The sequence below is a fragment of the Balaenoptera borealis genome (genome assembly GCF_965194805.1).
Source record: "Balaenoptera borealis genome assembly, chromosome: 2".
Taxonomy (NCBI): Eukaryota; Metazoa; Chordata; class Mammalia; order Artiodactyla; family Balaenopteridae; genus Balaenoptera; species Balaenoptera borealis.
In genome coordinates, this window is record NC_138867.1 from 157,684,698 (window position 1) to 157,700,852 (window position 16,155).

Here is a 16,155-nt window from a genome sequence, read left to right on the forward strand (position 1 = left end):
CCCCCCAGTGCAGAATTATGCAGCCCCAGATGTCAGCAGTGCTAAGGCTGAGAAACCTGACCAAAGGGACGGGATGGCGAGAGAAGAGAAGAGAGGTTAGGGCCGAACCTGAGGAATGCCAACGCTTAGGTGTTGTAGAGATGAGGAAGAGCCAGCAAAGGGCAAACTCAAGCCTCCTCTGTCACATAAGGAGGAGTGACTGGGACAAATGAGAGGGTAGTAAAGTCAGTAGGCACGCATACCCAAGCAGAAGGCAGTTCTTCATGAGAGTGGGAGAGAATTGTCTGCAGGCAGCAGAGGGAGCAAAGAAGTTATTGACGCCATTGCCAAAGCCTGAGCTATCTGTTGTAAGAATAAGCAGCCTTCTCAGCTTGAGAGAGCCTCAGGGGGGAGCCCGGCTTCAGTGATGCTGGAGTTGGGGAAGTGCGAGGATAGAAGGTATGAGTGGCAGATCACTGACCAAGTTACAGAGAACACAGTGCAAGGGTTTGGGAGAAACGGAAGGGAGCGAAGTTGGATTGAGTGTTGAGAAGAGCACAGCAGTCTGGGAATGGGATTTGGGTCATATTAGATGGTCCTGGGAGGTGTGGAAAATTTTTTTCCGGCAAAAATTTCGATAAACAAAGATATGAGACCTGTTGAACTTCTTCTTATCATTTATCTTATTAAGCAGGGACTTGGACCTAAAGGCTTTCCACTATAGCCTGACCTTGGAGAGGGTTTGGCAGTTAGGCAAGACTGCTTCCAAGGGCCACAGGCACTAAAGTGGTGGGGTCAAGCTTTGTTTTTGTTGCTGTTGTTTTGTTTTGTTTTCCCAATACAGATATCTAGTGGTCTGCGCCATTTGTTGAAAAGACTTTCCCTTCTCCATTAAATTGCTTTGGCATCTTTGTTCAAAATGGTTTGACCATATATGTGTGAGCCTGTTTACAGACTGTCTCTTCTGTTCATTGATCTGTTTGTCCAGCCTTATGGTAATACCACACTCTTTTGATTACTATAGCTTTATATTGAAATCAGGAAATGTAAGTCCTCTGTTTGTTTTTCAAGTTTATTTTGCCTATTCTAAAATAGCCATATACATTTTAGAATCAACTTGTCAGTTTCAACAACAACAAAAAAGCCTGTTGAGATTTTAATTGGGGTTGTGTTGACTCTATAGATCAGTTTGGAGAGAGCAAACAATATTGAGTCTTCTGATAATGAACATGGTATATCTCTTCATTTATTTCAGTTCTCTTTTCTTTTTTTCCTTCTCCTTACTTTGGGTTTAATTTGCTCTTTTTTCTAGCCTGTTAAAGTGGAAACTAAGAGCATTGATTTAAACTTCCCTTTTTCTAAAAAAAAAATTTATTTATTTGGTTGTGCCTGGTCTTAGTTGTGGCAGGCAGGCTCCTTAGTTGCAGCTCGTGGGCTCCTTAGTTGTGTCATGGTAACTCTTAGTTGTGGCATGTGAACTCTTAGTTGTGGCATGCATGTGGGATCTAGTTCCCTGACCAGGGATCGAACCCGGGCTCCCTGCATTGGGAGCGCGGAGTCTTAACCACTGTGCCACTAGGGCAGTCCCTTCTTCTTTTTATTATTTTTATTTTTATTTCATTTTTGTTTTATTTTTATTTTTTTAAAATTAAATTAATTAATTTAAATTTTTGGCTGCATTGGGTCTTCATTGCTGTGCGTGGGCTTTTCTCTCTAGTTGTGGCAAGCGGGGGCTACTCTTCTTTGCGGTGCGGTGGCTTCTCTTGTGGCGGAGCACAGGCTCTAGGCGTACGGGCTTCAGTAGTTGCAGCACGTGGGCTCAGTAGTTGCGGCACATGGGCCCTAGAGCGTGCAGGCTTCAGTAGTTGTGGCGTGTGGGCCCAGTAGTTGTGGCTCACGGGCTCTAGAGCACAGGCACAGTAGTTGTGGCGCATGGCCTTAGTTGCTCCACGTCATGTGAGATCTTCCCAGACCAGGGATTGAACCCATGTCCCCTGCATTGGCAGGCAGATTCTTAACCACTGCCCCACCAGGGAAGTCCGTCCCTCCTTCTTTCTAAATGTAAGTGTTTAATACCATAAAATTCCCTTTAAGCATCACTTTATCTAGACCCTACAAATTTTGATGATGCTGTATTTTCATTTTCAGAATTGTGGTGTTTAATTTCCACATATTTGGCACCTTTCTAGATATCTTATCAGAAGGTATATTATGTAAGATTTCAGTCTTTTGAAATTGGGATGTATTTTATGGCCCAGCATATGGTCTTATCTTGATAACCATTCCATGTGCACTTGAAAAGAATGTATATTCTCCAGCTGTTGGGTAGAATGTTCTGTAAACATCAGATCAAGGTAGTTCAAATCTTCTTTGTCCTTACTGATTTTTCTTGGTCTGTTTTTATTAATTACTGAGAGAGGGTGTTAAAATCACCAGCTATGATTGTGGATTTTTCTATTTCTCTTTTTAAAGGAAAGATCCTTTTTTTGCTTCATATGTTTTGAAGCTCTGTTATTAGGAGCATGCATATATATGACTGTCATGTCTTCTTGATGAATTGACATTTCTGTCATTATATTAATAAGATATCAATCTTTATCCTTGGTAATACTCCTTAACTCAGTTTTTACTTTGTCTGATCAATAACCATACCACCTTTCCTATGCTCATTGTGTCTATGTCTTTATATTTAGAATGTGCCTTTTTGAAGACAGTAGGTGGCTTGTTTTTACTTTTTTATCCATTCTGACTGTCTTTGCCTTTTGGCAAATGGATATTCCTTATACAATTAATGTAACTATTGATATAGCTAGGTTTGGGTTCACTATTTTGTTAATTGTTTTCTGTTTGTCGCAACTCATTTTTGTTCCTCTGTCCTTCCTTTTATGCCCTTCTTTAGGTTAATTGAATATTTTGAGTATTCTGTTTTAATTCCTCCAATGGCATTTAGCTATACTTTTTTTTCTTTTTTTTCCTTTATTTTTTGTATTTTTCTTTTTTAATGTTGCTCTAGAGATTACAACATGCATTCTTTTTTTATACTTTTTTTTTTAAATTTATTTTATTTATTTTTGGCTGTGTTGGGTCTTCATTTTCTGTGCGAGGGCTTTCTCTAGTTGTGGCAAGCAGGGGCCACTCTTCATCGCGGTGCGCGGGCCTCTCACTATCGCGGCCTCTCTTGTTGCGGAGCACAGGCTCCAGACGCGCAGCCTCAGTAGTTGTGGCTCACGGGCGCAGTTGCTCCGTGGCATGTGGGATCTTCCCAGACCAGGGCTCGAACCCGTGTCCCCTGCATTGGCAGGCAGATTCTCAACCACTGCGCCACCAGGGAAGCCCACAACATGCATTCTTAACTTTTCACAATCTATTTAGAGTTAATATTGAACCATTCAGGTAAAATGTAACAATCTTGCAACAATATGATTCCATTTACTCCCCATCCTTGTGCTATTATCATATATTTTACATCTTTATATGTTGTAAAACCCTTACTACAGTGTTACAATTTTTAAAGAATCATATGTCTTATAAAGAAATTAAGAGAAAAAAGTCTTTTGTATTTGCCCACATATTTATCATTTTTAAAATTGGTCATTTCTTTTTGTAGATTGGAGTTTCTGTCTGGTATGTCTTCAGCCTGAAAAAAGTCCTGTAGTATTTGTTACAGGACAGGTCTGACTACAAATTCCCTCAGTTTTGTTTATCTGAAAATGTCTTTATTTCACTTTCATTTTTGAAGGACTTTTTTCTGGGCTGAAAAGATTTTTTTTTTTCTTTCTTTCTTTCAGACAACTTTAAAGGTGCTCTTCCATTATCTTCTGGCCTCCGTTGTTTCTGTTGAGGACTCGGTTGTAATTTGCATAATTGTTCTTTATGCATTCTTTGTCCTCTGGATGTTATCAAGATTTTCACTTTATCTTTGCTTTTCAGCATAGTTTTACTGTGATGTGCATAGGTATGGTTTTCTTTGAATTTATTCTGATTGGGTTTGCTGAGCTATTGGATCTTTAAGTTAATGTTTTCCACCAAATTTGAGAAAATTTCAGCCTATAGTCTACTTTTTTTTCTTTTGCTCTATTCATTCTCCTTCTGAGACTACAATTCCACCTATGTTAGACTGTTTGATTTTTTTTTTTTCCAATATTTTTTCCCTGTTTCTTCAGATTGGATAGGTTCTGTTTTTCTCATCAGGTTCACTATTTCTATCATCTCCAATCTTCTGGTAAACTCATCCAAGTATTTTTCTGTTCATATATTATACTTTTTAGTACTAGAATTTCCATTTGGTTCTTTTTTAAAGTCTTAACTTATTTTCTGAGATTCCCAATCTGTTCATTCTTTATAGCCAATTTTTCTTTTAAGTCCTTAAACATATTTATAATGCTGTTTTGTTCTGAGTTTGTTTTAGATCAATAAACACCTTTATTACATGAGCTAACATCGGAAGGAGGAGGATTTCTTTGCTTCTCTGGGCCTTGATTTTCCTCAGATAGAACTCCAGCTCCTTGCCCTCTAGTACATAGCCATTCGCAGGCCACACCTACTTTAGAGACATTACCTTTTAACTGCATCATCTGTGTCATTTTGGACTCAGCTTCTGTTGATTCCTTTGTCCTTGATTGTTGATTACATTTCTTGCGTTTTTTGCATGTGTGTTTTTTACTAAATGCTAGATATTGTAGATGATAGACATTCTGGATTCAACTTCGTTCCTCTGAAAAACGTTAAATTTTTTCTAACAAACAGTTAAATTATTAATTGATCACCTTAAACCTGTGGAGGGTTGGTTTTACACTTTGTTGGGGCAGATCTATTTCAGTTTTTGCCCTTAGAGTGAGTTCTCCGTTAAGATGTGGCCCTTCTGAGGTTTCAGTGGAAAGTCTGAGGTGTTTACCAAGTTCTCTTTCGCTGTTGTACGCAGCAGTGGAAATCTCTGCTCTGTTTTTTCGGCCTTCTGGGTGTTTTCCACCAGTCCTTGGCATTTGCATTCATGGTTCAGGGATAAGCCAAGGAGTTATGGGGAATTTATACACAGGTTTTGGAGCTCCCCTTTGTGACACATCTTTTTTTGTGGTTTCCCCTCTTAATTCCTAACTGCTCTGGCAGCTCTGAACTTCATCTGTTGGTACCTCAAGCCAATAAGACTGCAGGGTTTTGCTTGAGCTTCACACGGACTGGACAGTATCCTCAGGGGAAATGCTGTATAAAGGTTCCTTCCTTCTTTCAAGGATTGAATCCCTTCTAGTCTCTACCTGCTTTGGACACTGTTTAGTACCATCAGTTAGTTGTTTTTCATATTTTGTTCAGAGTTTATAATTACTATCTATAGAATGAGTCTGATATAAGCTACTCTGCTATTACCAGAACCAGAACTTTACCTGTTGACTTTTTTTATTTTCAGGTATTATATTTCTCATTTCTATAGAAGTTCTTTTTGCTGCTTTTATAGTTTTGTTTTCCCTCCCTCCCTATCCCCTCCTTCCCCCTCTCCCTCCCTTTCCTCCTTCTTTCTTTCTCCCTGCACGTGTTTTAAGTGTACCTTATTTCTTAAAACATAGTAGACAGTTTATTTATAGTGCATATCTGATCATTCCATTATCTGAAGTCCCTTTAGGTTTGTGTCTGCTCTTTTCTGTCTCTCACTTATGGTGCCTTGTTTCCATATGCATTTAGTCATATTTGACTGCCATCTGTCCATTTTCCCTATAGTGTTTTTTTGTTTTTATTTTTGACTGTGCCACACGGCTTGCAGGATCTTAGTTCCCTTACCAGGGATTGAACCTGGGCCCTCAGCAATGAAAGTGCAGAGTCCTAACCAGCGGACCACCAGGGAATTCTCTGTTTTCCCTATAGTTTTATATGTATGACTTCTTTGGGGCCTGGTATGAGGGTGGGCTCTTCCAGAAAGTATTTACATTGCTTCTGCCAGGCGCCTAAGGCCATCACGAGTGTGGCATTAAATTAAGTAAAATTCTTGGTATGTTCTTTTTTAAAACCATGTAGTTGGCTACATGAAGTTCATGAAGACCAGTTCTCAGTGACAGTGTTTTTCTCCTTCCTTCTTGGTGTTTGTATTTGAGACAGTTGATTTTCCTAGCATTCCACTTAAGGGAGTTGTTTGATTTTTCCTTATCTTGAGACAGAACCCTTTGGGATCTTAGCTTTTTTGGGGTGTGTGGGTGAAACTTCCATTAGACTTTCTACCTTCAATGGGCCCTGGGCTTTGTCTGCCATTTTTCATGCCCTGTGATGTCTGAAAATAAAAGCTCAAGTTAATCTGGTTTAGTGTACGCTCTCAAAAGTATGGAACGCACCCTGTAGTCACTTTATTTTCCTCTCTGAGTACTTGCCTTCACTTAGTTTTTTGGTCTGAGACTTGCTTACATTTCTCTCACGGATTCATGTAAAATATTTGAGTGTCTTGATTGTTGATAGTGGAAAGGAAATTTAGGTACCTGGCCCAGCATATTATTATCTACTATATTAAAAGGTTTATTTTTCTTACTCTGACCATATAATCTTTTCATTTATAATTTGGCAGATAAGAGAATTTGAACTGAAAGGCCTAGTATAGAAAGTATGGAGAAAAGAAAGGAAAAGATAATTCAAGTTTAGAGCTGGCAAAAATAGGGCATATCCCTATTTTTGTATTGTAGTAATGAAAGGGCCATAGCAGAGATAGAGTTGGCATCAGGTTAATGGAAAGTAAGTTTATGCCTTCTCATCTGGAGCTTGGGGTCCTCTTCCAAACTCCCATGGCTATGGCAGAATTAAGTTCCTTGTGGTTGTAGGACTGAGGTCCCATTTCCTTGGCTTGGGTATTAGTTGGGGGCTGCTCTCAGCTCCTAGATGACACTCACATTCCTTGACATGTAGCTCCTCCATCTTCAAAGCTAGCAAGAGAGTCTCTTCCCTTGTGTCAAATCCCCTCATCCTGTAGCAGTCTGGGTCCAGTAAGGAGATAGCAACCACACAGTAGGTTAAACACAGGAAATTTAACATAATTATTCACTAGGGCAGAAGAGTAACTATAAGATAGAAGGAAACTCCATATGGTACCCTAGGGCTCAGGGAGAGTACCCAAGCAAGGACAAACTTGGAAAAAATTCAGACCTTGTTGGAGAAGGTGTAGTTCAGCCCACCAGATAGCAGAGAAGTTCATTAGTTTGGCTAGGCTGGAGTTGGTCTGGAGTTGCTGGGCAAGCAGTTGGCCACCCTCTGAGTGCAGGCAGCAGAGCAGGCTGGAGAGATCAGTGGCCTGGGTGTGTAGTGGGAATTCTTGTGCCAGTGTGAGCAGGAGGACTTCAAAGCATGTAGGCCAAGCAGGGGCTCTGGTTTTCATGTCGAGAGGGCTGCAGAAAGGTTATTTCCAGGCCAAGTCTCTAGATCAAAGAGGAACCGTGTTCTGGGCCAGAGCCTGTGCAGATTCCACCAAATGTCCTCATGCCCACTCCCCCAACTTCTAGCCCATGCTATGTCCCTCCAGCTACCTCTACTGAGAAAGCTTAACATCGTGCTCACTTTAAAGGAGAAAAAGGGATTCAGTTTTTTATTACAGAGCACATATTAAAGGGTGCATTGCAAGATGATTGGCAATGAATCAATAAGTGATACACGCACTCTAAATGTCCTTCGTCAGGAAGAGTCCTGTCCCTTTTAGGAGCTCACCTGATTAGGTCATGCTCACTCAGGGTAATTTCTCTTTCTTTTTAATTGAAGTATAGTTGCTTTACAGTGTTTCAGGTGTACAGCAAAGTGATTCAGTTACACATATACATATATATATACACACACATATATATACTTTTTCAGATTCTTTTCCATTATAGGTTATTACAGGATATTGAATATAGTTCCCTGTACTGTACAGTAGGTCCTTGCTGGTTATCTATTTTATATATAGTAGTGTGTATCTGTTAATCTCAAGCTCCTAATTTATCCCTCCCCTTCCCCCTATGGTAACCATAAGTTTGTTTTCTATGTCTGTGAGTCTGTTTCTGTTTTATAAATAAGTTCCTTTGTATCATTTTTTTTAGATTCCACATATGAGTGATATCATATGATATTTGTCTTTCTCCGTCTGACTTACTTCGTATGGTAATCTCTGGGTCCATCCATGTTGCTGCAAATGGCATTATTTCATTCTTTTTTATGGCAGAGTAATATTCCATTGTGTGTGTGTGTGTGTGTGTGTGTGTATGCACATCTTTTTAAAAATTATTTAATTAATTTATTTATTTTTGGCTGTGCTGGGTCTTCGTTTCTGTGCGAGGGCTTTCTCTAGTTGCGGCAAGCGGGGGCCACTCTTCATCGTGGTGCGCGGGCCTCTCACTATCGCGGCCTCTCTTGTTGCGGAGCACAGGCTCCAGACACGCAGGCTCAGTAATTGTGGCTCACGGGCCTAGTTGCTCCGCGGCATGTGGGATCTTCCCAGACCAGGGCTCGAACCCGTGTCCCCTGCATTGGCAGGCAGATTCTCAACCACTGCACCACTAGGGAAGCCCTGCACATCTTCTTTATCCATACATCTGTTGATGGAAATTTCCCTTAAAGCCAGCTGTATCTTTTTTCTTTTTTTTTTGAGGTATAGTTGATATTATATAAGTTTCAGGTGTACAACATGGTGATTCACAATGTTTAAAGGTTATATTCCATTTATAGTTATTATAAAATATTGGCTATATTCCCTGTGTTGTACAGTACATCCTTGTAGCTAATTTTATACATAATAGTTTGTATCTCTTAATTCCCTACTCTTATATTGCCCCTCCCCCCTTCCTCTCCCCACTGGTAACCACTAGTTTGTTCTCTACATCTGTGAGTCTGTTTCTGTTTTGTTATATTCACTAGTTTGTTTTACTTTTTTTTACTTTATTTATTTATTTATTTATTATTTTTGGCTGTGTTGGGTCCTCGGTTCGTGCGAGGGCTTTCTCCAGTTGCGGCAAGCGGGGGCCACCCTTCATCGCGGTGCGGGGACCGCTCTTCATCGTGGTGCGCGGGCCCCTCACTATCGCGGCCCCCCCCCCATTGAGGGGCACAGGCTCCAGACGCGCAGGCTCAGTAGTTGTGGCCCACGGGCCCAGCCGCTCCGTGGCATGTGGGATCTTCCCAGACCAGGGCTCGAACCCGCGTCCCCTGCATTAGCAGGCAGATTCTCAACCACTGCGCCACCAGGGAAGCCCTGTTTTACTTTTTAAATTCCACATGTAAGCAGTATACAGTATTTGTCTTTCTCTGTCAAGCCAGCTGTATCTTATAATCTAATCACGGCAGTGACTGTCCCTGCATATCCACCATCCCCTGTTTATACAGGGTGTGTATGCAAGGGGATGGGAATTTTGGGCAACATCTTAGAATTCTGCCTACTGCAGAGCAGGTGGGGGCGGGAGAGGAGGTGGAGATGAGCATGACTCAGTGCAGCATGAGAAACTCCTTTGTAAAGTAAAATAGGTTGTATTTCATTCTGTGGCTTGAATGCATTTTTAGCTGTCTCACAGAGAAAGAGAAGGAATAACTAGTATTTATTGAACACCTATTTGTCAGCTACTACACGGAGCACTTTCATATATTATTCCTTTAATTCTTTTTTTTTTAATATAAATTTATTTATTTTTGGCTGTGTTGGGTCTTTGTTGCGGTGTGCAGGCTTTCTCTACTTGTGGCGAGTGGGGGTACTCTTTGTTGTGGTGCGCGGGCTTTTCAGTGTGGTGGCTTCTCTTGTTGCAGAGCATAGGATCTAGGCGCACAGGCTCAGTAGTTGTGGCGCACGGGCTTAGTTGCTCCGCGGCATGTGGGATCTTCCTGGACCAGGGCTCGAACCCGTGTCCCCTGCATTGGCAGGCGGATTCTTAACCACTGCGCCACCAGGGAAGGCCTTTTTTTTTTAAATCTATTTACTTATTTATTTGGCTGTGCCAGGTCTTAGTTGTGGCACGTGGGATCTTTGTTGCCACGTATGGGATCTTAGTTGCAGCATGCGGGATCTAGTTCCCTGACCAAGGATCAAACCCGGACCCCCGGCATTGGGAGTGTGGAGTCTTAACTGCTGGACCACCAGGGAGGTCCCTCCTTTAATTCTTAATATCTTGAGGCAGGGATTATTATCTTCATTTTACAAAAGGGGAAACTGAGGCTCGGGGTTGTAAGCTCACTTGCCTGGAGTCACTCCACTAATATTTGATGTAGTTAAAATTAAAATCCAACCCTATCTAATACTGAATCCCATATTTTCTAATAGTATATAATAACATTGCTGCCCTTGAAAGAATTTGCGTCATTGGATTGGGATAAGGATATTTGACAGAGGTCATCTCGGTAGAGACAGGGCAAGTCACTTCTCTGCTGTTTCTTAAGGAACCCACTGATAGAGGTTACTCCTATCATGGCCGTCGCTGGAGGGACAGCAGATCAGAAGAGAAGTCCTAGCCGAACTTCCCTATTCCAGCAGGGAAGCTGAGCAGTTATCCGCTTGACCTGTGCATCACTGGGAAGTAACCATGCCTCTGTTCCCTGTTCTCATATCTGAATGTGGAACAAAAGAACAAAGCAGGATTTGAGAGAGCTCGGTATATAGCCTTTTCTGTGGGGAGGACGTATTTTGAGCTTGGAGAATTCTAATAACCAAGAGCTGAGCTCATAAGTGGCCAGGAGTGTTTATAGATGAAGTACCCTCTGCCTTTCTCTTCCAAAGCATACTCTGCCACCACCCTTGGTTTGTCTCTCACAAGCTCATGAGCCCCTGGGGGCAGGGTGGGGGGGTTGGCCCCTCAGCTGATTCCTCTGGGCATCCTTAGGGCCTGACGTTGGAGCATGGCATTGGTAAATGATTGTGGAATAAAAGAGGAACTCCTAGGCTGCCTGATCTGTTTCATCCTTAATACCCTGTGGAAGCAGCCTGGTATCATGGGACTCAGAGGCCTGGGTTCCCTTTCCAGCTCTATCCCTGATTCGCTGTGGGAGTATTAAGCTCCCTAGGACATAGTTTCTTCGTTGTTAAAATGAGGAACGTGCACTTGACCTCTGGTGCATTCCAGCTCTTCAGTTCTCTGAAAGACGCTACCGTGCCATAGCTGCCTCGGTAGTTTGAATAAGCTCAGCTTATTAGGCTGGACTTCAGGTTGTGGAGACATGTGGAACAGTTTGGGCAAATATGAAGAGTACATTTAGTTCTATTTTCTTGGACACATGAAGTAATAGATTCATTGGAATATGATCTCTTTCTCCACCCACTTCCATCAATTCAGAGTGGATTTATTTTTTTTTCTCCTTCCAGTTCTCCCTGCTGTGTTTATCAGCTTTAAAGAAAAATCTGAAGTCAGGCAGTAATCAGAAGGGCAGACGCAGAGCTCAGCTGGTTAGAGGGGGGAATTTCCTCCAGGAAATTTCAAATGAACTGACCTGGGCTGTTTCCCAAGGAATTTTCTTGAACTTTGGTTTGTTGTTGTTGTTGTTTTAAGTAAGATGTTTTACTTGATTTGAAACATGAAAAATAGTACGTAAAATTAAATTCAAAAGAGTTTCCGAATACTGATCTGAGCAAGCAGAGTGGACTTCGTTCTTGCTTCTGGATATTTCTTCTTTACCTCAGGTACCAAAGGCTCATGATGGACTTCATTTATAGTTAGCAGATGGATTCTTTGTTTCTTTAACTCCCAGACAGTTTAGATTTAGCTAAACTGATTGATGCTTTCTGAACTGTTGTCAGTTAAAATATTTCAGAAGGTAACTTTTGTACAGAAGGTAACTTTTGTAAGAACCTTAGTCTGACCTGATTTGGGGTTCAGGAGCTGCTACCACCTAATTAGTATTGTGACCACAGGCGAATCATTTCACCTCTCGCTGCCTCAATTTCCTTAACCATGTTGTGGGAGAATTAAAAGAAAGATCATTTGTGAAGTATAACATCATTTTTTTTTTTTTAAAGCTCCCTGGGTGATTATAATGTGAAGTCAGAATTCAGAAGCATCTCTATACCACATCGTACAAAGTACTGGGAGATGGTGTTTTTATTCAGTATTATACATTTTTGGTAAAGAGAGGAGACAGAGGCGAGGCTCTAACGTATTTTTTTATTTAGCATTTCTAAGCACTGGCCAGTATTTCAGTCTGTCCTGAAAGGGCGAACCACTGTTTGTACTGTCTGCTTCCCTTGCCTGCTGGGATCGGGAAAGTCCTGGGTCTGTGTGGAATTTTCCATGACTCTCAGCTCTGCACCATCACTGTTCACTGCAGTCACAGCTCTTCAGTGTGTCTGCCTGTGCTACCCTCCTCTTTCTTCTTTTCAGGTAGATGTTAAACCTCAACTACAAGTATGGGTATTTTGTTTGCATCAAATATTGTAGTTCTAAGGACAGATCAGAGAGTCTCATCTGAATTTTTTGTTTATAAAGTGAGTCAACTTGAGGTAGCTGTCTTGGCCGGATGTCCTCAGGTGTCACGTTTCCTGTCACAGAACCACCTTCTGTTGGGCTGCGGTGGGGAGGGCGGGTACACTGTTTCTGGAGGGGAAGCTGCTGGCGCTGGTAGATTCTCCAGCAGTCTGATCATTGGTGATCAGAAGCAGCTTTTTGATCCTTTGATTGGAAGAGTTCTAAAAATTACAGCAAATGGAAGAAAAGAGATCCAGCCAGACAATGGTTGCATTTGGCTAGTTCCCCTCTTCTAGGGGAATTTAAAGCCCTAAAATTGTAGAAGGAAACTACAGGATAGCTGAGGCAGGATAGCTCCTTTCCCTTAGAAAGCAGTTCCCTGTATCCCATGCAGAGAGGACAGCGGTATCAGATTATGATGCTAAAATCCATCCTCCAAGATCAGTAGTGGATGGAGTCTGGGCCTATTTACCAGACCCCCTCCCCCCAGACGAGAGCAAGTCTAATTTCTAATTTAAATAAAAACTCATGTATTTTGAATAGGAATTAAAGGCACTGTGTGTTCTGCTTCATTCTGGGCTCGCCTGAAGCGGTAACTTCTTGGAAAGGCTTTCCTGACCACCCCATTGAAGGAGTACTACCTGCATCATTCTCTATTCCTTCGCCTCACTTTATTTCCTTCCTGACATTACATTCCATAAGCTTTGTGAGGGCAGTAGCATTTCATTTTCTCCTTTGTATTGCTGGGGCCTGGAGCCTAGCAGGTGCTCATTAAATATTTGTTTAATAAAGTAAAACATGGAATGGTTTGAATAGCCAGCTGTTTATTTGTTGTCTTTCTGTTGAGTCGTACGAGTTCTTTATATATTTTGGATATTAGCCCCTTATCAGATATATGATTTGCAAATCTTTTGCTGTCTTTCTTTTTGTTCTTTGCTTTGGTCTTAGTTCAGTGATTCTCAAACTTCACTGAGTATATGAATTCCTATATCAGATACAAAACCATTTATTCAGAACTTTGTGAGCAGTAGAAGAAAACTTTAAAGACAGTTTTGGCTATGTGCTGTTTTGTACTTCCAACCCTGAGGTAAATATGTAACACCATCATACTTCCTCCATAATCAGTCTGTGATACAGAGGAATACCTTGTTACTTAGATCTGAAGTAAGCAGGGGGAGTTAGATGCCCATTTGGTCCAGCTCCACTACTGCCCAAAAGATACGTAACACGTTTTAGTGGTGATGGTGATGAGAGAAGGGGTGCTCAAGTGATATAGTCTAATTGGGAGACAGTGGGCTGAAATTTAACCTTGGCTATACCAGTAAAAATGGATGTGTCATATTGGTTGTGGGTCTTAGCATTTGGAGAATGGATAAAGTAAAGTAAACTGATTTTTCCTGAGCCCAGAAGTTGTGATGATGATAAACTGAGATTAGGCAAAAACACTCTGAGGTGACGATATCATATGAATTCAGGAAATCTTGACTGCTTGGAAAGGGAATTAAGAAAATGAGAGAAAAGACAGACATACTATGATGAAGCCTCACTGCTTTGTCAATAATGTATCAAATGAAGGGAGGGTGTGTTCTGTGAAGGCTTTTCTTACAAGACATGCTCCCATTAGCACAATGTGTTTTATGAACTTTAAGTGTATTGAAGGTTTGGTCTGAACAGAATAGATTTAAATTCTACTAAAGCATTTTTCTCATCCTAATTTAAAATGGTCCCGTTCCAACATGATTTCACCACTTTCTGTTGTCCTTCCTCCCCCATTATTTTTTTAGTTGGCTGATTGCAATTCTGGCCCAACTCAACCCTCTCTTTGGACCACAGTTGAAAAATGAAACCATCTGGTACCTCAAGCATCATTGGCCTTGAGTAAGAAGACCTGCTCTCCAGTGCTCAGTCATTGAGGTGACTATGCCCTTGACCTTTCACATCAGTGTTGTCAGTTGGTCAGCTAGAGTTTGCCTGGACTTTTCCTCATTTTAACACTTGGCAAGGGCAGGCTGCTGAAAGCAAACACAATCTGAATAGCAGAAATAGATTTGGAACTTAGGCCGTTCACTTTTACCAAAGGATTTATCCATAAGATTCTTTTAAATTGTATTCTTACCCAGCCAGTTAAGTAAATTATGTTTGCATGTGGTCTTTCGGACACAGATCAGGAATGTGACTATTTGTACTTGGTATTTTGAGATTTAGCAACTTTAAGTGGCTGATAGATTTTAGATGAAGGGCATCTGTGAATGCTTTGGACAGTGAGAGACAGATGCTTTTTGAAAATTGGTCTCAAAATTGCAGGTTTCGTTTGCTTCTGAGGATCAGAGAAGTAAGGAGTGGTGTAGTGGAATGATTTTTTCACTGGCCAAGAGTCAGAAAGCCTGTCATTTCATTTGTTCTTCAGTCTCCATTATTATGTTAACTGGAGGTTAGCGCTAAACGTTTGACTAGATTCAGGTTCAGCTTTTTTGGCAAGGGTACTTAAGTGGTTCTGTGAACTTCATATTGCCTTATATCAGGAGAGACTTGATGTCTGGCTGTCTGGTCGTTAGTGATGCCAAGGTGATCAGTGGGTTCTGGTCCCTCCAGGTGTAAAGGTCTCTGTCAACCTTTATCCAGTGATTTTATCCATTGATAATCTTAGCCTGAATGAAACATTGCAGTAGAAATTGCAAAAATGGTGATTTTCTAGTTTTTGTTATTACTTCCATATTTGATTAGGTGAAATATTTGTATAAAAATGAACATTTCCTGGACTTCCCTGGTTGCACAGTGGTTAAGAATCCTCCTGCCAATGCAAGGGACATGGGTTCCAGCCCTGGTCCGGGAAGATCCCACATGCCACGGAGCAGCTAAGCACGTGCTCCACAACTACTGAACCTGTGCTCTAGAGCCTGTGTGCCACAACTACTGAGCCCGTGTGCCGCAACTACTGAAGCCCACATGCCTAGAGCCCGTGCTCTGCAACAAGAGAAGCCATCGCAATGAGAAGCCCATGCACCACAATGAAGAGAGGCCCCCCACTTGCCACAACTAGAGAAAGCCCGCACGTAGCAACAAAGACCCAACACAGCCATAAATGAATGAATGAATGAATGAATGAATGAATGAATAAATAAATAAATATTTTTTTAAAAATGAACTTTTCTATCAACTAGAGTTATTTACTAACCTTGAAATGTAGATCATATAAGAAAGGTGGGATACATAGTTTTTTCTTTTAATTTTTTTTCTTTCTTTTTTTCTTTATTTTGGCTGCATTGGATCTTTGTTGCTGCATGTGGGCTTTCTCTAGTTGCGGCGAGGGGGGGCTACTCTTCGTTGCCGTGTGCGGGCTTCTCATTGCGGTGTCTTCTCTTGTTGCAGAGCATGGGCCCTAGAGCATGTGGGCTTCAGTAGTTGTGGCGCATGGGCTCAGTAGTTGTGGCGCACGGGCTTTGTTGCTCCGCGGCATGTGGGATCTTCCCAGACCAGGGCTTGAACCCATGTCCCCTGCATTGGCAGGCGGATTCTTAACTACTGTGCCACCAGGGAAGTCCCTCTTTTAGTTTTCAAAGTGAGTAACTTGGTGCCCAAGTTACTTCTGGGGTATTAAATGAGGTTTTCTTTCTTTCCTTTTCAATTTTAATCAAGTAAATGTTTATTATCCTTTTTATGTTCAGTTGTTCTTTTTTTGGCCCTGTGGGCACCTGTCTAGACTGGCTTCTATGTCCCTTTGATATTAGTCTTTTTTTTTTATTAATTAATTTTTTTTTTTTTTTAGTTTTTTTTTGGCTGTGTTGGATCTTCGTTTCTGTGCGAG

General features: G+C 41.4%; 1 protein-coding gene and 1 long non-coding RNA gene across 3 annotated transcripts in view; one reads left to right on the forward strand and one right to left on the reverse strand.

The window, feature by feature from the left end:
- LOC309623865 overlaps positions 1-16,155 on the reverse strand; it is a 543,116-nt gene that overhangs the window by 21,519 nt on the left and 505,442 nt on the right. The gene's annotated exons all lie outside the window — the stretch shown is intronic.
- ATP6V0E1 (ATPase H+ transporting V0 subunit e1) overlaps positions 1-16,155 on the forward strand; it is a 36,113-nt gene that overhangs the window by 12,462 nt on the left and 7,496 nt on the right. For both annotated transcript variants that reach the window (XR_014241689.1, XM_082381122.1), the window contains exon 3: positions 14,135-14,264. Coding sequence is in view for 1 of the 2 variants with exons in the window: in XM_082381122.1 (XP_082237248.1) it covers positions 14,135-14,228 (94 nt within the window). In the remaining variant the exon portion in view is untranslated. The remainder of the gene's footprint in view (positions 1-14,134; positions 14,265-16,155) is intronic.